At 37.6% G+C, this 25,621-nt stretch overlaps 1 protein-coding gene across 1 annotated transcript in view; it reads right to left on the bottom strand.

Moving 5' to 3' along the window:
- The window catches only part of LOC132636141 (ferredoxin-dependent glutamate synthase, chloroplastic-like), a 68,715-nt gene extending 43,665 nt beyond the window's left edge, over window positions 1-25,050 (bottom strand). Inside the window, exons 1-2 of the mRNA XM_060352850.1 lie at window positions 24,420-25,050; window positions 20,296-20,608 (exon numbers count right to left, since the gene is read on the bottom strand). Coding sequence (XP_060208833.1) covers window positions 20,296-20,608; window positions 24,420-24,680 — 574 coding nt within the window. The 5' untranslated portion in view covers window positions 24,681-25,050. The remainder of the gene's footprint in view (window positions 1-20,295; window positions 20,609-24,419) is intronic.
- Window positions 25,051-25,621: the final 571 nt, after the last annotated feature.

Below are 25,621 nucleotides of genomic sequence, written 5' to 3'. Positions count from 1 at the left end.
CCGCTGCGTTTTTGGGGCGATGCAGTCCTCACGTCTTGCGATTTAATTAATCGAATGCCCTCATCTTCTATTCAGAATCAGATTCCATAGTATATACTCAGGTCCAAATGATTCATGTCATGTGTCGGACCCTGCACCTACTACGGACTTGTCTCCTCTTGATCAGCCGATTGCACTTCGGAAAGGTAAATGGTCTACTCGTAATACTAACCCACATTATACCCCTTTAAGTTATCATCGTCTATCATCATCCCATTATGCCTTTGTATCATCATTGTCCTCTGTCTCCTATTCCTATGTCCCCATTCCTAAGTCTACAGGTGAAGCCCTTTCTCATCTCGAATGGCGACAGGCTATGATTGACGAGATGTCTGCTTTACACACGAGTGGTACTTAGGAGTTTGTTCCTCTTTTTTCAGGTAAATCTACAGTTGGTTGTCGTTGGGTTTATGCAGTCAAAGTTGGTCCGGACGGCCAAGTTGATGCACAGCTTAAGGCTCGCCTTGTTGCGAAGGGGGTATACACAGATATCTGGGCTTGATTACAATGATAGTTTCTCTCCCGTGGCTAAAATAGCATATGTCCGTGTTTTTCTATCCATGGCTGTTGTCCGCCATTGGCCTCTTTATCAATTGGACATTAAGAATGCTTTTCTCCATTGTGATCTTGAGGAGGAAGTTTATATGGAGCAACCACCTGGTTTTGTTGCATAGGTGAGGTCTAATCTGGTGTGTCGATTGCGTCGGTCACTTTATGGTCTGAAACAGTCTCCTCGAGCCTAGTTTGGTAAATTCAGCACAGTAATTCAGGAGTTTGGCATGACTCGCAGTGAAGCAGATCATTTTGTGTTTTATCGACATTCTGCTCCAGATTTGAGTATTTATTTGGGGGTTTATGTTGACGATACCGTTATAACTGGCAACGATCAGGATGGTATCACTAATTTAAAGCAACATCTCTTTCAGCATTTCCAGACCAAAGATCTTGGCAGACTGAAGTATTTTCTAGGTATTGAGGTTGCCCAATCCACGTGAGTATTGTTATTTTACAACAAAAGTATGCCTTAAACATTCTTGAGGAGACAGGAATGATGGGATGTAGACCCATGGACACTCCTATGGATCCAAATGCTAAACTCCTGCCAGGACAGGGGGAGCCACTCAGTGATCCTGGACGATATAGGCGGCTAGTTGGTAAGTTGAATTATCTCACAGTGACTAGACCTGACATTTCGTTTCCTGTAAGTGTTGTAAGTCAGTTTATGGATTCTCCCTGTGATAGTCATTGGGATGCATTGTCCGCATTCTACGATATATTAAGTTAGCTCCAAGTAAAGGACTGCTTTTCGAAGATCGAGGCCGTAAGCAGATCGTTAGATATACAGATGTTGTGTGTTAATAGAAGGTAATTTGGTGTCCTGGAAGAGTAAGAAACAAAGTGTCATTGCTCGATCTAGTGCTGAATCAGAATATCAAGCAATGGTTTTAGCAACTTGTGAGCTAGTTTGGATTAAGTAGTTGCTCAGAGATCTAAAATTTGGAGAAAGCAGTCAAATGGAACATGTGTGTGATAACAAAGCGGCCCTTCATATCGCATCAAATCCGGTATTTCATTAGACTAAGCACATTGAGATTGACTGTCACTTTGTCAGGGAAAAGATACTCTCCGGAGATATTGTTACTAAATATGTGAAGTCGAGTGATCAGCTTGCGGATATTTTGACCAAGTTACTCAGTCGTCCTCGTATTAGATACATCTGTAACAAACTCGGTACATATGACCTGTATGCACCAGCTTGAGAGGAAGTGTTAGAATAGGAATAGGATTTGTCTATAGTATCCTACATGGAAAAGGATTAGGATGTAGTGTCTATAAATAGGGCTCAATGTAATAATGTAGATACACAATTCAATAATAATATTTTCTCACAATTATATATATGACCACCGCCAACCACCAACTTCCCCCACCACCAGCCATCTCTACAACCTGTCACCATTAACACCACCTCTACCACCAAAAACTTTCCCTCACCGACCTCCGCAATAAGCCACCACCACCGATTACTTCCACGACCAACCACCTCAACCACCGATTACCACAACCACTAGCCCCCACTTCCAACACCTCAACCATTAGTCAGCACCACAACCAACCACTTACATGATAAGTCGCCATAACCAACTACTTACAATACCAACCACATCCACCCCCGACCACTAGCCGCGGCCACTACTAACCACGTCTACCGCCAGCCACCACAACAAATCTATCCCCCCTAGCCACCAACGCACCGGCCACCACTACACAACCACCATCATTATTTTCCACCACCACCTTACAATCATCACCGCCAACTACTACTACCGTCGATTGTCATCGCCGCTAACTTTTAAAGTGTGGTTCATGAAAGAATTAATTTATATAAAACATCATTGCTATGATTCTGTCCATTTGAACTTTTTTGAGTCCAAGCACTTCTACTCCTCTTCTACTCTACTCTAGAGTTTAGAGGACCTTGACCAAATCCTCTGCAAGCTAATCCTGTTGATATTTTTGTTCACAATATAGGTACACAAAGTCTGTGGAGTGGCTCATTGGCTACTCCACAATATCCCTGCTTCAATCGAACACTTACTCAAATGAAGTTGTCTTCATACTGCTCCTTGTGGTATTAGAATCACACACAACACTTATCATGCTTATAATTTCTTGAGTTATCACCATTTCTGAACTTCATATCATGCATATTACCAACTTATCCCTTGTTAAAATACCTAACACTAAGGTAGAGGGGATAACTCATCTAGGTTCCCTAAAAGCTTTTTCCTCTGATTAGTGTGTGGCGTCACATGGTGGCTCTAACCAAGACATGGCTCAGACCCCACTAGTGGCATTACACTGGGTATGTTGTTGTTGTGTGCTGATGCAATCCTAGTTGCCGAAAGGTCGTCAACGTGGAATCAAGTTAAGGAGCTCCATACATCACAAGGGTTGAACATGAAGATAGGCGCTCGTGAGCATGCATTGGCACCATACCGAGGATCCCAAGTGTGGAAGAAAGCATGGGAGGACGGAATAGAGAAGAGTGATAAACATGGCTATGCATGCAAAGAGGCTAATCCTTAAATGCAAGCCTTTTCAAGTTTCATTTCCAAGAAAGACCAACCAAACAAGGCTCTTACTTCATTAAGGGTATAATTGTAATAGCTAGCTTGTCTTCCTTATTTTCCTAGTATAAGTAGTGGACTTAAACATTTTCTTAGGGTTAGACTATTTTGAATATTGATGAAATTATACTCTTTGAGAGTTGAGTGCTTGTTGAAGCCATTGATTGTGTGTTGAGAGGATTCGTTGCTTGTGAACTTAGATTCCCTTGAGGCCATCCTAAGAGGGTTGGTTCTTGTTTGTATGCTAATTGGAGGTCTTAGCTATTATAGAACTTTGGTTGCCAATTACTATCTTTGTGTCATCCTATTTATCTTTACTTTCTTGTCAAATTCCTTGTTTTTCCATATTCGTTATTGTATCAATTGGTATCAGAGGATTGGTGCTTGTTTGTATGCTAATTGGAGGTCTTAGTTATTATAGAACTTTGGTTGCCATTTAGTGTCTCTCTTTGTGTCACCTATTTATCTTTACTTTCTTGTCAAATTCCTCGTTTTTCCATATCCGTTACTGTATCAATTGGTATCAGAGCTTGGTAGAACTTCATCCTTGGTTCTAGAAAAAAAAAAAAAAAAAAAACCCAAAAATCTTTAGTTGTATGGTGGATTTGAGGTTGGATTCTTCCTTGATATTGAAAACCTCTAAATCCAAAGTTTCAAGTGATTTGAAGGTGTTTTGAGCAATTCACCATTGAAGACCTTCAAGCTTTTGAAGAACTCAAAGTGGGACGTTGTTTTGGGGGTAAACTGAGGTTAGTTTGTATTGGGCTTTGTTATCCTAGTTGAATAGAGCCGAGATCCGAAATTTGAGGCAAAAACAAGTTGGAATTAAGGTACTTGGGATTTTGAATGTTCTTGAAGTTCATAAGGATCTTCATACCTTCGTACCTTCATCTTGACGAAGAAGGCAAAAGAGGGTGTTTGATCCAAAAATCTTCAAGTTAAAAGGTTGAAAAGTGTTTGTGGCCCATGCAAAACAAAAAAAAAAATCATAAAATTCAGCCCAATTTTTTGGTTTAAAAGCTCTCTTCTCTATCCTCTTATTCCCATGCAAACCCTAAACTAAACCTATTTTCAAACTATGGCCTCTCCGGCCACTGGTCAGCCGTCAACGGGGGCTGGCCAGCCTCCATCAACTTCCAACCTAGATCACTACCCTCCCGTTACCAACACAAAAATACCCGCTTTTCAGCCAATTGTCCCGCTTCTCTCAGTTAAGGAAACAAACCCTACAAACTACATGTAGACTCTTGTGCATGAATGTACCCCTACTATCGACCCCATTGTTGATCCTATACCTATCAAGAAGGTTCAATAAGTTGATGGTATCCCAGTGGTGCGTTGGACTACATCAGAAATCTCAAGAATGGAGCAAATGAAGAATTTAAAGCATGCTATTGTAGGTAAGTTCTCATATGGCTGGCCAGAAATGGATGAGTTGAGAGATATTATTCCAAGTCAATATGGTGCTAAGGGAAAGTGTCAAGTTAGATTCCTAAGAGATCGACATCTTTTGATTAGATGTTCTTCAATGGAAGATTTCATAAACATCTCTTCTAAGAGTGTCTTTTGGTTGAAGTCTAAGGATGGTAAGTCTTATCAGATGAGACCTCTCATATATGATTCCCATTTTAGGGTTGAAGAAGAGACCTCAATTGCAATGGCATGGATATTTTTTCCTTATTTACTGCCTACTTACTTTGTTGAGGAATCTTTGTTTAACTTAGCATCGACAGTTGGGAAACCTTCGTTAATACACATGGCTACTATTAATAAAACCAAGCCTAATTGTGCTAGGGTAAAGGTAAAACTGGTTTTGTTCTCAGATCTTCCTAAGTTTGTTATGATGGAGATTGAAGATGACCAAACCAAGGAAGTGAATGTTATGAAAGTGAAGATTCAGTATGATCATTTGCCTAAGTATTGTACTGAATGTAAGTTACAAGGCCATGCAAAGGAAGAGTGTAGAGTGTTACATCCTGAGTTGAAGGTAGAAAAGAAAGAGGATGTCAATGAAGGAGAGGTCGATGTGAAGAAGAGTAAGGAAGTGACAACTGAGAAACAAGCAGTAGCAACATCTAAGGGATTTCAATATCCAGTAAGGCATAGAAGGTATAATAGATGGAGATATCCAGTGCAGCAATATTTGCCAAAGGTGTTGTCTAGTGGGAAAGTGGTTACTTATCCAAATGCTACTAGCATGGGAAATAAGAGGAAGGAGGATGGTCATGTAGGGAAAGACAAGCAACCAGAAGGAGTTACACTTCAAAATAATTTTGAAGTATTTAATGACAATGTTGAAGAAGGGGGTGGATAATGACAACACAAAGGATTTGGTTCCTACTGATTCAGAAGGGACATCCAAAAAACCAGATGTTTTAACCAAGAAGGCAGATGATGTTGATAAATCCGATGAAAGCTTGAATGTAACTAGTGAAGAAGGTCATATTGGACTGGAGGATGAGAATGGGAAGGCAAGTGCAGGCACTGAGATAGTTATTTATAAGGGTCCTGAAGAAAAGATTAACAATGTAGATGATCCTCAAGTTACTGATGGAGGAGACAAAGTAGCAGATAGGCAAGAACATATAGAAGATGGAGAGAAGCAAAAAGTAAATGATTGTGTGGACAATTTAGCTCAGGATGTTCAGGAGTGAGCTAAGTATCACAGTATTTAATCAGGAGCAGATTCAGAAGGAATTTCCTCTTCCAATTGTGCTCAGACAGGAGGATCAGTTGACTTTTTCTATAAATCATGATGGAGTGGGAACCTTTCCACCTGAAAGGGAGGAGCCTGATGATTAACATGAGGAACTGGTGGAAAAAGGTCAAGATCAACAAATTCTATCCCTGAAGAAACCTTCTCCTTTGAAGGAACTGCATGATGTAGTGTCCCATAATCTAACAGATATGGCATTATCTGAGCAAATTGAAGTAGGCAGCAGTGTTAAAGATGTGGTAGATGAGGAAGCCATAGAGCAGGTGTTTAGGGAGTAAGAAGGGCAAACAACAAAGTGTAGTGGATATTCAGCCTATAAGAATATTGCCAAATAGAGCTGTGAAGAATGTCAATAAATCTTTATGAAGACTTTATTTTGGAATATCAGGTCTGTGAATTCACAGCAAGCCTTTCATAGAGTGCAAATGTTACATAGGCATCATAAATTCTCCATCATTGCATTGATGGAACCATTTCAGCATTTTAGACACATTCAAAGATTTAGAAGGAGATTGGGCATGAGATATGCACATCACAACTGCAATGGTAAAATTTGGTTCTTTATAAATGATAACATAGATGTAAAGGTAATTCAGGATACAGATCAACAAATCACAATTAAGCTAATTTTTCAGGAGGATAATAAGATTCTTATGACTACTATGATTTATGCAAAGTGTGAAGCATTGGAAAGAATTAATCTTTGGGATGACTTGTATAACCTGGCTGATCAAATGGAAGTGCCCTGGCTTGTGGGAGGGGATTTCAATGTCATTATGAATGAAGATGAGAAAATAGGGGGTCTGCCAGTTTATCCAGATGAGTATGAAGATTTTGCATTCTGTGTGAATTCATGTGAACTCTTTGAAGTTGCTTTTAAAGGGAGTTTATTCACATGGTGGAATGGTAGAACTGGTAGGGACTGTATTTTTAAAAGATTGGATAGAATGCTCACTAACTCAAAACTACAGGATTGGTTTGGTCACATGAAAGTTGAACATCTATCTAGAACTGGTTCTGCTCATGCTACTTTTCTACTTACTTGTGGAGATTCATCTCAACATGTAAGGAAAGCTTTCAAATTTCTAAAGTTTTGGATAGAACATGAGTCTTTTTTAGAGGTGGTGAATCAAGGGTGGAATGCTGATTTTGAAGCAGATGAGATCATTACTTTTAAACTGAAGCTTAAATAATTTAAGTCTGTTCTATCAGAATGGAGTAAAGCTACTTTTGGGGATATTTTCAAGCAGCTGGTAGTAAGGGAAGATATTGTGAGAGTTAAAGAACAACTTTTTGAAGATGATCCCTCTCCAACAAACAGGATGGTACTCCAATTAGCACAAGCAGAATTGAAGAATTATATGCATTATGAGGAGGAGTTCTGGAGACAGAAACTCATTTTACTTGTTTTTCTTAAGGGGATAGGATACAAGGTTGTTCCACAATATGGTAAACGGTGGGAGGAAGAGATTGCAGGTCAAAAGGATGAAAAAGCAAGATGGAAGTTGGATTGAGGGGGAAGATGCTCTAGCTGAGGAAGCAACTCAATTTTATCATCATCAGTTTACACAGGAGGATATCTCTTCAGATTTCTCATTGCTGCAACATGTTCCTAATATGGTTACTCATGAGAATAATCAGATACTTACTAGCATGCCAACTCTAGAAGATGTTAAGAAGGCAGTTTTTGATCTGTCAGGAGATAGCTCAGGTGGTCCAGATGGTATGATAGGAGCATTTTATCAAGTATGCTGGGATATTGTGGGGGCTGATGTGTATAATGTAGTGAAAGTCTTCTTTGAAGGACAGACTTCGCCAAAGTCCATAACTCATAAAAATCTGGTTCTGATCTCAAAGAAGAATAATGTTGAGACCTTTGCAGATATGAGGCCCATAAGCCTGAGTAATTTTATTAACAAAGTGATCTCTAGAGTGGTGCAGAATAAGCTTGAAAATGTTTTGCCTTCTTTGATATCTGCTAATCAGTCTGGTTTTGTAAAGGGAAGATGTATCACTAAGAATGTACTGTTAACTCAAGAGGTGATATCAAATATAAGACTTAGGGGAAAACCAGCTAATGTGGTGCTTAAACTGGATATGGCTAAGGCCTGTGATAGACTGTCTTGGGATTTTTTGGCAAGATTTCTGAGGAAGATGGGATTTGCAGAAGTATTTATAGATATAATATGGAGATTGATAGCAAACAATTGGTACTCAGTTCTACTGAATGGACAGGCTTCTGGTTTTTTCCACTCAACAAGAGGTGTTAAGCAAGAAGATCCACTTTCTCTTGCTTTGTTTATATTATCTGCAGAAGTGCTGACTAGAGCATTGAACTCTTTATTTGAGGACAATGGCTTTAGAAGCTATGGAATGCCTAAATGGAGTGCTAAGTTGAATCATCTTGCCTATGCAGATGATACCATTATCTTCTCATCTGCAGATGATACTTCATTGCAGCTGATCATGGGAATATTACAGGAGTATGAACAGATGTCAGGGCTGCTTCTCAACAAAGGAAAAAGTTCTTTCTACATGCGTAGTAAAGTTGCAAATGTGATGGTACAACAGGTGGAGGCTATTATAGGTTTTACTAGGGGATCTTTCCCTTTTACATACTTAGGTTGCCCAATCACACATGCAAGAAAGAGAGAGGCTGATTATAATGACTTGATCAAAAAAGTGAAGGACAAACTGGCAGCTTGGAAAGGAAGACTTTTATCTTTTGGAGGAAAAGTTGTTTTGATCAACAGTGCTTTATTGAGTATGCCAATTCACCTACTCTCAGCTATCAGACCTCCAAAGGGTGTTATATATGACCTGCATAGGGTGTTTGCAAGATTTTTCTGGAATAATAGTGAAGAAGGAAGAAGAAGACATTGGTCTTCATGGTTGAATCTGTGCTTGCCAAAGGAGGAAGGTAGAGTTGGCTTCAGATCCTTGTTTGTTGTTTCTAAAGCATTATGTGCTAAACTCAGAACTACAAATACTCTATGATCAAATTATATGTGGAACAAATATTGTAAAAGGCACTATCCTCAGTATGTGCCTTGGAAAGGAGGTTCTCAGGTCTGGAAGATAATGTTAGAAGCTAGAGACAACATGAAGCATGAAATATAGTGGGAGCCGAGAAGTGGAACTGCTAACATCTGATTTGACAATTGGACAAAACTTGGAGCTCTATACTACTTAGTTCCTGATGAGTTTGTTGTGGATGAAACAGTACAAGATGTGAAGGAATTGAGAAATCAGGAAGGGTGGAACATGAGTAAACTACAACAGCTTTTTCCTACTAATATTGTTCATCATATACTGGAAGAATTAAACTTTCATGAATCTACAGAAGAATGGGATAAACCAAGGTGGATAATGACAGCATCTGGTAAATTTACAGTTGGAAGTGCATGGGAGCTCTTAAGAAGGAAATCTGTGAAGTCTGTTATATACAAAAGCATGTGGATACCAGGTTTGCCTTTCAAAATTTCATTTTTTTTCTGGAGATTGTGGAAATGCAAACTGCCAGTAGGGGATATAGTGAGAAGGATTGGGATTGATACAGAAGGAAAATGCTATTGTTGTGATCCTAAACAATGTGAAACTGTAGATCATCTGTTTGTCACAGGAAAAATAGCTTCACAGGTTTGGAGATATGTTAAAGCTGCTGTAGGAATCACAACAACTTTGCTTCAGGTGAAACAAGTGATACAGGTCTGGTGGAATACTGATTTTTCATCTAAGTTCAAATCTATTATTAGAGCCATACCAGTGATCACAATGTCACAAATATGGAAGTGGAGAAACACTGTGGTGCATGGAGGGAAGATGACAATCAATAAGGTGATATATGAAATAAATTTGACCATACATCAGATGTGCAGAGTTAGAAATCCAAGAATGCAAGTACCAAAGTCTCTTCCTCAGATTATGCAGATGAGTGACACATACAGACCACACATAGTGAGCAAGATAGTGAGATGGAATTTCCCTATGCCAGGGTGGTTTAAGTGTAACTCAGATGGTGCTTCTAGAGGCAATCCTGGGCCAAGCTCAGTGGCATTTTGTATTAGGGACTCTGAGGAAGATCTGGTGCATTCTACAGCTAGAAGAATATCAGATGGATCAAACTTAGTTGCTGAAGCAATGGCTTTACAGGAGGGGATTAAATATTGTGCGACAAATGATCTTTTGCTTGTAATCTTGGAGACTGATTCAATGACTCTTAAAATGATCTTGACAGGACAATGGGAAGTACCAAAGAGTATCTCTTTGATCATAAAGGATATTACAAAGTTGAGGAGGGATAAGGAAGTGAGAGTGGAACATGTACTGAGGGAAGGGAATGGATTGGCGAATTTTTTGACTAACTTTGTTTTTTGATTTTGCAGGTGAACATCAATTCAATAGTTACCAATCATTTCCAAGGAAAGCAAGACAGATTTTGAATACTGAAAAAGCGCAGATGCCATACATCAGAATCAGGCAAGCCAAAGATCATCAGATTCCAGGAGATTAACACATGGAGTAAGGATTCTGCAAGATTTCAAAACTGCAGTAATCGGGCCTAGAACAGATTCAGCAAATTGAATAGAAGGACTTTTGGACAGGTTACAACAGTGGTATTAGTGTGATTACATGCTCATTCTGTTGTCACATATCCAAAGGATCTTTTTATACAATCATTCTTGAAGGAAAAGGTCAACATTACATAGATCTGGATCAAGCACAGAAACAATTGAACATGAGGAATTTACTGAAAGAATTCTATCTTGAAGCCTGAATTTTAATTCAATGGACTGTGGATCCATAGCACCAGGTGAGAGCTTGAGATGAACATGGTATCAAGTCAAGGCCAAAGGATTTGCAATAGACAAGATTTTAGATTTCCTTTAGTTTGGATTCATGTATTTTATTTCTTTTATTTTGTGCATTTTTAGCTTTTGTATAGAACTTTGATTTTTTAATAAAGCACTATCAGGCAATCTGCTTGGTAGTTTTGATCCAAAAAAAAATGGTTTAAAAAAATAAAAGTGTCATGTCAGCGCTGACGTCATCGATCTGACGCACGCTTGCAGGTGCGTGGGGCCCAGTTTCAGAGAGGTGAAATCTAACACTTGGAAAAAAATTTCCAAGTGTTGGCAGATTTTGGCCCAACTTTATGAGGGTATATCTTTGTGTATATCAGGAGTTATGGGATGCATAACCTACTTTCCAAAGCAACAAACCGTTCGTCAATCGGAGCTCTGTACAAAAAGTTACGTGCGTTTTAATAAAACGCTACAAGCATCTCCCAATTTTCTAAGTGTTGGACCAAAAACTACCCCAAAATTTTTCTAAGTGTCCAAAACTTCTCCAACTTTTTTCTAAGTGTTTGGCCAAGGTTTGTCTACTTCTTATCTACTTTCTTTGATTCTCTAAGCTAATTAACAACTAGTAAGTGTTCTTACTTGACTGTTAATTAGCTCTTGAGTCCCATTTCTTTTCGTACCAATTCTTTTCGTTCTTTTCTCGTTTAACTTCGTCGATAACTTCTTGATTCAAGTCTGCTAGTTTGAATTGAGTCGTCCGTTCTTCTAAGTTAAACAAGAATGTATTCCGACCAAGAGTAGAACTTAAATCCCTTGTGACTAATCGGCATTAACAAGAACACAATCATTGGCCGAAGCAATTTGTGAGGCAAATCAAAGGTGCGCATACTTGAGAGTTCGTGAGTTGATTTTCACTAACATTAACGTGTTTGCTTGTTTTGGTGGGTGTCTTTAATAGGTACCATGGCAACGGGAGATGAATCTCAAGTTCCCACCGGGGAACCTACACTTGTTGATGTGATGAATATGTTAGCATCCTTTAATAGTTGGATGGATAAAAAGGTACAACAAAGAGATGTAAAGTGGATAATATGCCTACAGTCTATTTGGGCATGGGATTAGGTAATAAACACAAGGATACTGAGATATGGGATGGCATTGTGGAGAAGAGAAAGGAGATTGGCAAGATGGAAGGCTCAATACTTGTTTTTAGGGGGTAGACATCTCCTTATAAATTTAGTGTTAGATTCCCTTCCTACTTATGTAATGTCACTATTTCCAATACCTTCCGAAGTTTTGAAGAAACTGGACAAACTAAGGAGGGATTTCCTTTGGCATGGTTGCAAAGAGATTAAAGGTTATAATCTGGTTAAATGAGAGATTACTTTGAAAAGCAGAGACAATTGAGAAACTTAGCATCAACCAAAGTAAAATGCTTTACATGGTTGGTTGCTAGAAGGGCTTGCTTGACACATGAAGTTCTAAAGAAAAAAGGAATGACTATAGTATCTTGGTGTTATAGAAGAGACCAACAACCATTTATTTTTGCATTGTAGCTTCACAACACAGATTTGGGCCATCTTCCTTAGTCTCACAGAAACAAAGTGGACCATGCCTGAACATACTACAGATCTGCTAAGTTGTTGGATTAGAAGAGGGGGAAGTAAGAGCCAGAAGGCATGGTGGAGGATAATCCCACACTGCATATGGTGGAAAGTGTGGAAAGAAAGGAATAGTAGAAATTTTGAAGATAGGTCCAATTCCATTCAGAAGATTAAGTGGAATTGTATTGTATCTTTTTATTTTTGGTGTAAAGAAAAAGATATAGAGGAAACAGAACAGTTGGTAGAATTATTAGGATCTCTGTAAGTATTTCTCTTTGTTTTTCTTTTGAAGGTCCCTAGCATCTCCATAATGCTAAAGAATACAAATTACCGTTTTCCGGAAAAAAAAAAAGGGCTAAAAAGGAGATGTAGCCATACGTTAGTGGGGGTAAGTGGTATTATGGGATTTCGTCTTGTGATTGATGCTTCCTATCACCATAACTTCATTGCCTCTAGTATGGCTAATTGGTTGGGCTTACCTTGCTCGAAGAGGCAACACCCCTATTATGATCAAAAGGGAAATTGGGTTGATAAAGGGATGAAGGTACCATTCTCGTGTGGAGACTATAAAGAGGAAGTTTGGTGTGATGTGATTCTTTGGAAGGTTGTGACTTGTTTTTGGGGCTTGATTGGTTTGAAAGTCATAGGTTAGCCTATGAAAGAGAGTGGCACATGTATGTAGTGGACAAGTACGGAAGATCTCTCTTTCCACCTACCTCTTCAACAAGAGACAATGAATGCAATACAAGAATCTCCTTCCATGGAAACCTTGTCAACCAAAGGAAAGAAAGATGATACCTCTCGTGAAGCTATATTGAAGCTTAGAGTGAAGCTCGGAAAGAAAAATGCTCCTTGTGAAACCAATTGGGCCTTTCCACAAGAAAGGGAGATTACCGTACCCTTTGAGAGACAAAAGATGGAGAGGAGCAAGGGAGTGCGAAGTGGCAACTCAAGAGTGGAAAAACGAGAGGATGTGTGGAGTGAAGTGAGGGAGTTGCCACAAGAACAACCTAACCTTCTTACCTCTTTTTCTTCTCTTTGTAAGGACTCATGTGTAGGTACGAAATCGATAGACGGGAGCACTAATGTATACCAAGAAACTTACACTTGATGATGTGAAGAGCATGATAGATTCCTTGACTAAGCCAGGTGGATGCGGCTAGCATGAGCTTGGTCAATATTAAGGAAAGTCTTAGGAGAACTTCTTCTCAAGCTCAAGGTAAAGAAGATCTTTTGAATGTACATCGAGGTAAAATAACTCGTCCTAATACTCTTACCCCTTTGAATGATCTTAATGTCAATTTGAGTATGAGAGATAGTTTACCTTGCATTGAGAGATAGTTTACCTTGCATTGAGCTTAATGATTTTTTACCATGTGTTGATAATGTCATTGTTAAAAGTGCTCATACACTAGTTGATCCTTTTGATGACCGAATTGATTCTTCTTATGAGGTCAATTTGTGTCCATCTAGTGTTGACACTTGTGATAAAGGTGATAGTGCATTGTTATGTGATAAGAGTGCTTATACACTAGTTGATCCTTCTGATGACCGAATTGATTCATCTTGGAAGATCGATTTGTGTCCACCTAGTGTTGACACTTGTGCTTTGAATAGTAATACATTGTCATATGGTAATCATGTTAGTAAATCGGGTGAGATTGACATGCTACCAACTAGTGTTGATATTTATTTTTATTTTTTTTAAAACTGGTAACTGTATCTATATTTCATCTGAGCAAAACAGTACATGGGTTGTTGTATTGAAACCATATTTACGTAAGAACTCCGTTACTCTACAGTCCTATTCCTATATTGAATCTAAAACATCAATGATGGAAACAGTCTCACACCAAAAGCATAAGATCAAAAGACAATTCAGCTTGATCTTTTGCATACTATTCTCTACATTCTCAAAACATCTAGAATTCCTCTCCTTCCAAATAGTCCACCAAATACTTGTTGGGACAATTCTCCATCTACCTTTGTTCTTTGCCTGCAAACCTGCTTCCTCCCAACTCTTAAGTGCTTCTGTAATCTTTCCAGGCATAGTCCATGAAATGCCTTTGAGATTTAAGAATAGTCTCCAAAGTTGTCCTGTAATCTTGCAGTGTAGAAATAGATGGTTAACTGTCGCTGCACCTTCACCACAAAAGAAACATCTGGAACATAAAGGCATCCCCCTTCTCATCAAATTGTCTTGTGTCAGTATTGCCTCCTTAGCCAGCAACCATACAAAGCAAGCAACTTTGTGTGGGATTTTTGTTTTCCAGATTTGTTTCCAAGGCCAATTGTGTAGCTATGGATTGGACTGATTCATTCTTCTGTAGGCTAAACTCACCTTGAAAGATGCCAATTGTGTAGCTATAGATTGAACTGATTCATTCTTCTATAAGCTAAACTCACCTTGAAAGATCCCTTGCTACTATTCTGCCACCATAACACATCTTGACCTACTTCCAATCCACTAAATTGTTCTATTGTGCTGAAAAATTCAACCACTCGTGAAATTTCCCAATCATTTAGTTGTCTTCTAAAAATAAAACTCCATCCTTGAGGTGTCCAAAGTTCTGCTATAGTCCTCTGCTGATGTAGGACTAGATTATGAATGTCTGGAAAGAGTACTCCCATGTTGTCTGCTTCATGCCAATCATCTTTCCAAAAGTCAGTCTTCTCCCCATTGCACACTTTAATTTTAGTTTCAAGCTTGAATTCATCTCATAAAACTCTTATGGACCTCCACAAGTTTACACCATATGGTGTAGTAACAGTCTTTGTCATCCAATTGTTCTCCTTCTCATACTTAGCTCTAATGACATTCATCCATAAATATTGATTTTCATTGTTGTACTTCCATAGCCATTTCATTCTAAGGGCCTTGCTATGTATCTCCAGGTTCTTGATTCCCAGTCCCCCATATCTCTTTCCAACTAACAGTGATTTCCATTTTACCAAGTGGTATCCTTTCCTTTCTTTATTCCCCTGCCATAGGAAATTCCTTCTGATGCTATCCGGCCTCTTGATAATCCCTGCTGGAATTGGGAACAGAGACATCATGTATGTTGGAAGGGCGTCAAGGACAGAGTTAATGAGAGTCAACCTACCCCCCAAACTAGTGTCGATATTTGTGATGATCAACTTGCTTGTAATGATAATCCACATGTGCTTAATGAGCCTCCAACTAGTGATGATGTTGATGTAGTTGTCATTTGAGTGAATGTGATACCCCACCCTTGTTTTACTTCAAATCAAAATGAGTCTCTCGATCTTGCTTAGTGTCATGGGATAAGACTCAAGATTGTGATGGTGATGTGTGTCATGTGGATAGTCATGTAAATAAAAGTGCTTTGAAAGATGACATTTGTCTTTTTGAGAATGAAATAACATGCTTTGACCCCTTATTGTTCCTGGATTACTCTCTTTAAAGATAATGTCTTATACTCTAATTTGATGTTAACATGACTATTGAAAGTGAAGTGCCTAGTGGAATGTATTGTAACGTTGAAAGCGTAGCCACTTTTGGGGGCTACAAGGTATTGAAAATCCACTATGGAATGCATGTGGATAGTCATGTAAATAAAAGTGCTTTGAAAGATGACATTTGTCTTTTTTAGAATGAAATAACATGCTTTGACCCCTCATTGGTCCTGGATTACTCTCTCTTTAAAGATAATGTCTTATTTGATGTTAACATGACTATTGAAAGTGAAGTGCCTAGTGGAATGTATTGTAATGTTGAAAGCGTCGCCACTTTTGGGGGCTACAAGGTATTTGAAATCCACTATGGAATGCATGTGGATAGTCATGTAAATAAAAGTGCTTTGAAAGATGACATTTGTCTTTTTGAGAATGAAATAACATGCTTTGACCCCTCATTGTTCCTGGATTACTCTCTCTTTAAAGATAATGTCTTATTTGATGTTAACATGACTATTGAAAGTGAAGTGCCTAGTGGAATGTATTGTAATGTTGAAAGCGTAGCCACTTTTGGGGCCTACAAGGTATTTGAAAATCTAATATCGAATAATGACACTCTTCCCTACGATAGAGATATTCCCTTGGGGGATTAGCTACACTTGTGGGGGAGAAGTGCTTGAAAAAGGAAGGTGATGCTTGTTTCCATATTGCTACTTCTTCCTTGTGCTTTCCAAATCTTAGTAGCATATTTGATCTTGTTCTTGAACCTAATAGTGAGGCTACATGTGAGGACACCATAGATGAAGTTGTTTTGTGTGACACCTTTCTTTACTATTTGTTTGTATATGATGAGAGGCATGTTTGTATTGAAGATAGTAGTCTTAAGGTGTCAAGTGAGAAGGCATCTCTACTTGAGGAGGAAATTACCTTACTTGATTATTTGAGAAACCCAACTAGTGATTACTAGTCCTCTATTGATCTTAATTGTGAGTCTTTGCATGATTCTCCACCTATATATAATAATGATATTCATGCATGGCTTAATTCAAGTGACCTCTTCAGATCTAATCCATTCTTTGAAGAAAATACTAGTAAGGATAGTTATCTTCGTGATATGAGTATTTGTCATCTTTGAGTAGCCCTATGCCAATACTTGAGTTCGACTTTAATGTTGTGAGTGATTTTGATGGCTATGCATGCAAAGAGGCTAATCCTTAAATGCATGCCTTTTCAAGTTTCATTCCCAAGGAAGACCAACCAAACAAGGCTCTTACTTTAAGGGTATAATTGTAATAGCTACCTTGTCTTCCTTATTTCCCTAGTATAAGTAGTAGTCTTAAACATTTCCTTAGGGTTAGACTATTTTGAATATTGATGAAATTATACTCTTGGAGAGTTGAGTGCTTATTGAAGCCATTGATTGTGTGTTGAGAGGACTCTTTGCTTGGGAACTTAGATTCCCTTGAGGTCATCCTAAGAGGATTGGTGCTTGTTTGTATGCTAATCGGAGGTCTTAGTTAGTATAGAACTTTGGTTGCCAATTAGTGTCTCTCTTTGTGTCATCCTATTTATCTTTACTTTCTTGTCAAAATTCCTTGTTTTTCCATATCCGTTATTGTATCATGTGCGGCATCACGTGGTGGCTCCGACAAAGACATGACTTTTAAGGTTTGGTTACACGATTGTCCCGATTCTTGTGGTGGTATTGTTCTATGCGCAGCACTCACCAAAGACAAAGCGTCCCAGCAAGTTTGACAAATATGAAGATATCTCATTTTCCCAGATGTTGTCGTTAATGCATAGAAAGAAATTTCTACCCTAAAATTTGATACCATGTGAAAGTAAATAGAAATAGGAGAAGAGATTGATATGTAAGAAACAAATGTCTTTAACTTGTGCTTAAGGTTATATAGATATTGGCTAAGCTAAAGGGATGGATTATACATGAACTAGTGCATGAAGCTGTTAATTGAGGATAGTTGGATACAAGAACTGTTTTCTTGACATGTATGTATGATTTAAGGCTGGATTTGCTAGTGAATGACTTTGTTATCATGTTGAGGACATTGTTAAGTTAAAGTAACAAGTTGATAAAGACTGATATGGGATATATGGGTTCCAATCCGAGCTTGCCGCTCGTCGTGAAGTGGTAATGACTTGTTGTTGTTGAACTTGTTAATGCATTTATGTTTGCTGGATTTCTATGGTGGTTGTTGTTGACATATGATTTTGGAGAAGGTCCTTGTTTTAGGGAAGATGCTGTCCAAATTTACGTAAACCAGCTACTAGCTTAAGTTACAGACTTAGCTTTTACTTAAGCATTAATTGTGGATCTCCTTGTATTGTAGATTGAGTTGAAATTGTTTGGAGGATTACTTGTGAGGTATTGACGACTCAGCGGAATAAGGTATGTTAAGGCTACTCTTCCTTCTTTTCGCATGACCAGAATGAAACGAAACGTAAACGAACGATATCCATAACGGCTCTATTCTTAGAAATGTTAGAAGCTTATGTTTCTTGACCTCTATGTGATAATATGGATCTTGTCTAATGGCTTATTGATCCTTAGAAGTAAGTTATGTGGATGATGTTAGTTCCATAATGTTAATCGGAGGTGCAACGACCTTACGTCACACCGATAGATTCAGATTGTCTTCTTATCATTCATGCATTATGTGTGTGTGTGTGTGTGTGTATATATATATATATATATATATATATATATATATATATATTACGTCACTTCGATAAATTCAGATTGTCTTCTTATCATTCATGCATTATGCGTGTGTGTCACTCCGATAAATTCAGATTGTCTTCTTATCATTCATGCATTATGTGTGTGTGTGTGTGTGTGTGTGTGTGTGTGTGTGTGTGTGTATATATATATATATATATATACCATGACCAGAGGAATTATATACGCATATACTATATGATATCTATATGGGTTATGGGAAAGGTTATGGTGTTATATACGAACCACCGCCTGATCAGCTGGTATATGATGATGATTGTGCCCACAGAGGCCGATATGATACGATGGGATGCCCATTGAGGCTTGATGGCGTTATATACGCCATATATATGTATGACCAGGCGTTATATACGCACATGTACAATAATTATGCATATCATGGCCCTCAGAGGCATTCAGATACACAGGTTGACTCCTCCTTGTCTCATGTTATTCTTATGTCTCTTTCATGTTATGTTCATGCCTTACATACTCAGTACGTTATTCGTACTGACATCTCTTTGCCTGAAGACGCTGCGTCTCATGCCCGCAGGTCTTGATATACAGGTTGACAGCCCTCTTAGTAGGATACCAGCTCAGTAGACAGTGTTGTCGCACTCCACTTGTTCCGGAGTTGCCTTGTGAGTCAGTATGGATACGTATGCATATTTATGGGTTATAATGTTATGTATTCCTTAGAGGCTTGTAGACAAATGTCATGTATATAGATGTTTGTCGGTCTATAGTTTGAAATGCGAATGTCCATGTCGGCCTTATAGGCCAGTCTATCATATGTATATCAGGGTAGGGTCGTTCTTTGTCGAGCATCCTTTATACTTTGTTCAGATTGTCTCATGGCGGCCCTCCTGACCCACTTATGTACGCATGTATGTTTACGAATGTATGTCATAATGGTACCTGGCAAGTAAGGCCCGGATATCCGTTGCAGCCCTCCGGTTTGGGTCATGACAGATATAAACTGCATCCAAGCTTTTGGAAAATCATTCTTTACTTGGTTATATACTTGGGTATTTGTACCATGTGCTCTACTTTGTTCAGAGTCAGATCAAGGGAAAGAAAGTAAACGGGAAGATTTAAGGGAGACTATATGGTAATCTGCTCATAACCAAAATCGAAATCTGAGTAAATGATTTTGGTACCGCGGAGGAGAAGGAAAGGGAAGGAATGGGGCAGTGAGGGAAATGGAGAGAAGGAGAGGGGTTTGGGTAAGCAGGGTTGTAAAGGCAGAGAGGGGCTAAATGGGTTTAGGTTTAATTGGGGGATACGTGGCAAAATATTGCACTAGCCAGGCTAATTAGAGACATAATATTCTCAAAGCTTCCGCCATTAGTAAATAAAGGCATATGTAGCCCAATTTTGTAGCGGCGAGGACACGGATGATCCCAACTATTAACGGAGGGCAAAGTTAAACTATTTTTAAGTTCAGGAGAAAATTTGACCATTTGCCCTGTAGAATATGATGTTATTGACATTACCTTCAATAACTATTTTAGCTGCATTGAATTCTTCTACATGGGAAGTAAGCCTCTTTTGGAAAAAATTTACACGATTGTTTGGGAGGGAAAAACAAAAACCAACTTAATTATCTAAAATGAGGAAGTACGATGTGTGGTTCTAAAGTCACTTATAGAGCGTTCAAACTTTTCCACACTACAAGGAAGCAAAGACACAGACTGAGAAAGCTAATCGTGGATAAAAAAAAGCGAAAGACAGACTCTATATTGATACAGCAAGAATTCTCAATAACCAAGTAATGAGTATAGGTCACAATGTTGTAATGGGAAGTATGTGTTAGCAGATCCTCAATTATATTTTAAAGACTGACCTTTCTTGGCTTCATTCATCTGATTACAATCCTTAGGAAGAAAAATCATTCCGACGCCGGTATGAAGCTTGTCAAAGACTGCAATCCCTTCTTTCTCAGCCCAATCATTGAAAAGATCCCAAGGAATCGAAGTCATCAGTCCAGAACCATCACCGGAATCATTGTCAGCTCCACAACCTCCACGATGTTCCATGCAGCCAAGAGCTACAATAGCATCCTTGACGATCCCATGTGACGCTTTATTGTCCAAATTTGCAATAAAACCAACCCCACATGCGCCTCTTTCGGATAATATATCATCCAAGTCGGCAACCTGAAAAAGTAAAACCACAAAAGATAAGCTAACCACGTGGAGTAATTTAACATGGTTATGAAAAAATGTTTAAAGATTTTTGTTGATCAAGTAAATAGTTTCATTAGTGGCATCAAGAAAAGCATGAGTTACAAAAGATGAGGACTGCAACAAAAGGATCAGCTCCGATACATACGCCTAGACTGCTAGGGAATCGATGAAAACCAGAAAGTTAATATTCCATTCCATCAAAGCGCCTGTGATTCCTTCCAATCCAACAATACAGAAAATACAAGCTGGAATCATGCTCCAGATTACACCCAAAAAAACAATACTCCAAAAATCTACCATCCCCAAGCTCAAAAACCTTGAAAAGAGGCTTAATTTTACAAAAGCATAATTCTCTTTAAGTAAATAAACTAGGGAATTTTTCAAAAATATTCAGTCCAACACAACATATTGCACCAACATAACCACATTTTCAATTTACACCCACATAGCCAACTTGTTTTTTGCAACAGTGTTTATACATGCGGTATACAATATTATATACTTACTGTAAACAATGTATCAACCTTGTATAAAATTGTATAATAATGTTTAAAGGGTATCAACCTTTTGAGCCGAGGGTCTTTCGGAAACAGCCTCCCTACCAAGGTGGGGGTAAGGTCTGCGTACATTTAACCCTCCCCAGACCCCACACTGTGGGATTCAACTGGGTATGATGTTGTATGTTGTAATGTTTAAAGGGTGTTTATACACACTTTTACACTGCTATACAAAATTATACAATATTATACAAAAACTGAGTTTTGTCTCCCTCAAACTTCAACCACGAAACTCCATATGAAATAGGTCAAAAACATCACCAAATAGTTCGAATCTTCATCGGATAGCTTCAAATTTTAACCACAACTTTAAACTGACATCCCAACGAACCTCAATCATCAATTTGTGAAAAATTTCAATTAATCACAAAACCCATTTGTGAGTTTTCAAGCTTTTAAAAACCTCGACGATGGAGTTTCTTATTTTTTCAATTTAATTCACCCAACAATATTTAAATCGGTATGATACACATGAATATTACTCTCAATCAGTTTCTAAGCATCAAAAAATGAAAATCATAATCACAAATTAAAGAATTATTGCATTTTCCCTAAATAATTCAAATTATATACAAAATGGGCTAAATAAGATAGGATCTGAAAATATGGGCTTATTTTGGTTATAGGTTTGGGCCAAGTGATATAGAAGGTAAAAATCTCATAAACAAGTACTATTCCTGAGAGGATTTATCCTTGCAACACTCAGTGGTGATAAAGAAGGATAATTACTGGAAATATCCTTACAGGTAAAAGAGAACAAAGCTGTAATAGCTGCGCAGTGGCAGAAGGCAACAGTCCCATATCTGACACTTCAGATATTTCAGCCCTAAAACCAAATATGGCATTTACAGAAGCTTTCATTGTTTCCAGGTGGATAACTAACTATGCATAATTGAGAATAAAGAAATTTTGCCAGATGTTATTGGATAGTAACTTTTACCAAAAAAGCATCAGATTTATTACTTAACAAGAAGATTGTGCACACATATGAGCAGCAGCATCTCAAGAAACCAGCAGTGTTATTCTGGCTTCTGTTGATTCACATTTAAGAATTTCGGCAATATGTCTCACAGGTAAAAGTGACACCCGACTGTATCACTCATTTCATTAGCCGTATTTCAAAGCAAACATAGTGGAAAAAATATTGCAAGAGGATAGTAGTCTTTTGAGTTCTCATAGTCATTTGGTTTGGATAAAAGGGTCAAAAAGAAGGTAAGATGCCTAGTAAAACATGGGGGATCAGAAAGGAAGGTATCACAATGCAATATATCTATCTGTGTTTTATTGAAGCTGAGAACAAGACACAAAGAGAAAAGAGATAGTAAAGCCCCAGGAGAGGAGCATTTCAGAAAGTTTTATGGCAAAAACTTGATCCACACATAACTTAAATATGCCACATAAAAGCATCTGTCCACTTCGATCTCTGATTAGTTGTTAGGAATCAAACATGCCTCTGTCTTTAAGAGTTTCTCCAATTCAACTTGAATGTCCAAATTTAAGTTTGCAAAACTACTAAGAGAAAAATTGAAATATAGCTTTTCAGTGTTCAATAAGGAGAACATATGGGCCATATGACCTATCAGACAACATCATATGGATCCACATATCACTTTGTTAATTTTTTTAAGAATGTGAAGGAATTGGGTAAATGGAGGTTCCTTGTAACTTTTGGTAGCTTGAAAGTTTAAGAAAAATTCAATATTATTGTCCAAAAAATAAGTCAATATTCCATCAGAAGTGGAATAAAGATTTGGAAACGTCTACTAAATCACAGAAAATACCACTAGGAAGCAGAAAATTAAACCTTAAGAAATTGAGCATGTCATAATGAGAAAAAGCGTACTAAAGGGTGATGAAAAGATAAATTGACTAAATTCTGGTGTAAAAGCAAAGTTTTTAACATCACTAAACTATTATGATTTAGAATTCATAGCTTATGATAGATTCAACTTCAAACATGAAATACCAGCTGAGAAACATATCAAGCAGCACCCCATACTGCAGGTCAAACCGAAAAGCTTTTTATGTGTCCTTCTAAGTTCAAGCTCTATCATACCCGTCAGAATCCTATTTCTTTCATGTTTATTAAAAAGACGAATTAAAATATATATATATATATATATATATATATATATTCACATATTTAAGTATTCAAACGTTTTTTTTTTTTTTTTTTGATAAATATTCAAACTTTTTCTCTGTCAATTAATTTCAAGTATTCTAAATTTTTAACTTAAAAGTGAAGGCAAAGTTCTTACCACGGAAAAGCATCACATTTTCATTCATAGAATACACAGGAGTATGCACCAATCCTATTTTCAAGAACAAATTCAACAATAAACAACTGTCAACTTGGGAAACAACCCGTGAAGAAAAGCCCAATGAAGCTGATCAATACCAACTACCTCTCAACCATTAGCAAGACTTCAACTGTTCAACAAACACCTTAGATATCACATGGAATAAATCTGTATATCCAATATTTTCAAAGTCAAGAGCTGCAATGTACTTATGAAATGGTAAGTAAACAATAGCCTCGGGGTGATAAGCAAGCAGATGCTAACTAATTTTGTCAATTCTACTTCACCTTTATATAATTCAACCAAATAAAACAAACACCTTAGATATCACATGGAATAAATCTGTATATCCAATATTTACAAAGTCAAGAGCTGCAATGTACTTATGAAATGGTAAGTAAACAATAGCCTCGGGGTGATAAGCAAGCAGATGCTAACTAATTTTGTCAATTCTACTTCACCTTTATATAATTCAACCAAATAACTCAATGAACTTTTTCCACCTAGAAACCTTAAGAATTTAACACATGGAAAGTGAGCAGACCACATATTCCAAGACGTAATTTTCCAAAAAGATGCTCCATATATGAATTCTCTTCCTATCTCATATGAAGGGACTCTGTCCATGTTCAATTTAATACATAGAGATTAACACTGGACCCACTCTATACTAGTTATAGTAATTAAAAAAAAAAAAAAAGAGGAGTCTCCCTTCAAACTGATAAAAGGTCAAGGCTTTTTGTTAAGCAAAAGTTTTCCAACATACCACCGTCTTCCTAAATTCAGCATAAAATCAACTTTTAGTCCAACTAGTTTGCCAATTTTTCAACAGCTAGGTGATCAAACAGACATGCAAATGTTACGGTATGTTTCTTCACATATATGGTAACACCTACTCCATCGAATAAGAATGAGAAAACACACCTTAGGCACAATATCAGAGGATTGGTGAGATGCATTAGTGGGAACACGTTCAAGGTCAAGAACAGCATTCCACTTGGTTTTTAGGAAGCTTCTCCTATTAGCTGGGGCATACCCAATACTTCGACGATTCCGCTTGGTGGATTTAGAGTACAAACCAACAAAATCAACAAAAACAGAGTCTTTACTCCCTGCAACAATCTTCGGTGACTGCCCGTTCGCGTACAGTAACTGCGGAACGTTTGCCACCGAGTTCACAGCCATCGGTGACTGCACGGTCAGTATATGCAGAGTATAGGTAGAGAGAGAAAAAGTCAATGGTTTAGAGAGAGAGATAGAAAGTGTGTAAATGGTAGAGAATGTGTGGAGAATGGGAAGGATTGGAAGATAAAAAGAAGAGAGTTTTGGAGCCACACTCTTCTTTTTCTTCTTTCTTACTGAGTAGAAAATTTCCGAGTATTTTTGTGTGAAGGTGATTGTTGGCTGAGACCAAAGGTCAGTTTGATGGCAGTTTATGCGATAATGATGATTTCAAAAGTGGTGTTTCTTTTTTGCGGTTTTCCAAGATTGAGCAGAAATTTTGAACCACATAAATAAAATGGAAGAGGTTCGACTCACCGGTGAATCAGTGACAATCAACAAATACTACTTTTTTTTATTTCCTCTTTTCCCACTTCTACTGTGTTTTTGGATGGAGATAGACTTATAAAAAATAAAGAAAAAAAATAGAGTATAGAAAAGTTGTTGATAAGATTAGAATATTGCATTTTTGTGGTGTAAATACACTTAACAACGACGGCTAGTACGTCTTTATGGAGTGTTAGGATTACCAGTACTTCCATAAAAATTGATTCACACCTATATTATATCAAATCAAATAATTGAATTTCAATAATTACAAATTAAAAATCTTAATAGGTACAAATTAAAGTTACCGGGGATAATACTTCAAATTAAAGTGACCGGGGATAATACTTCGTTGAAAAATTCATATTATATATATATATATATATATATATATATATATATATATATATATATATATATATATATATATGTATCTTTTTATGGGTGTGCGTGTGCGTGAGAATATAAAAAGATACATAATATAATATTTTATGTATAAAATTCATCTTCACTAAATTCCATCGGGGCACCTAAAATGCTCAATATCACTCTTTTGAACCCTTGTAACGCTATATATC

The sequence above is a fragment of the Lycium barbarum genome, chromosome 1 (genome assembly GCF_019175385.1).
Source record: "Lycium barbarum isolate Lr01 chromosome 1, ASM1917538v2, whole genome shotgun sequence".
Taxonomy (NCBI): Eukaryota; Viridiplantae; Streptophyta; class Magnoliopsida; order Solanales; family Solanaceae; genus Lycium; species Lycium barbarum.
The sequence above is the reverse complement of the archived record's forward strand: the minus strand, read 5'-3'. Positions and strand labels throughout refer to the sequence as shown.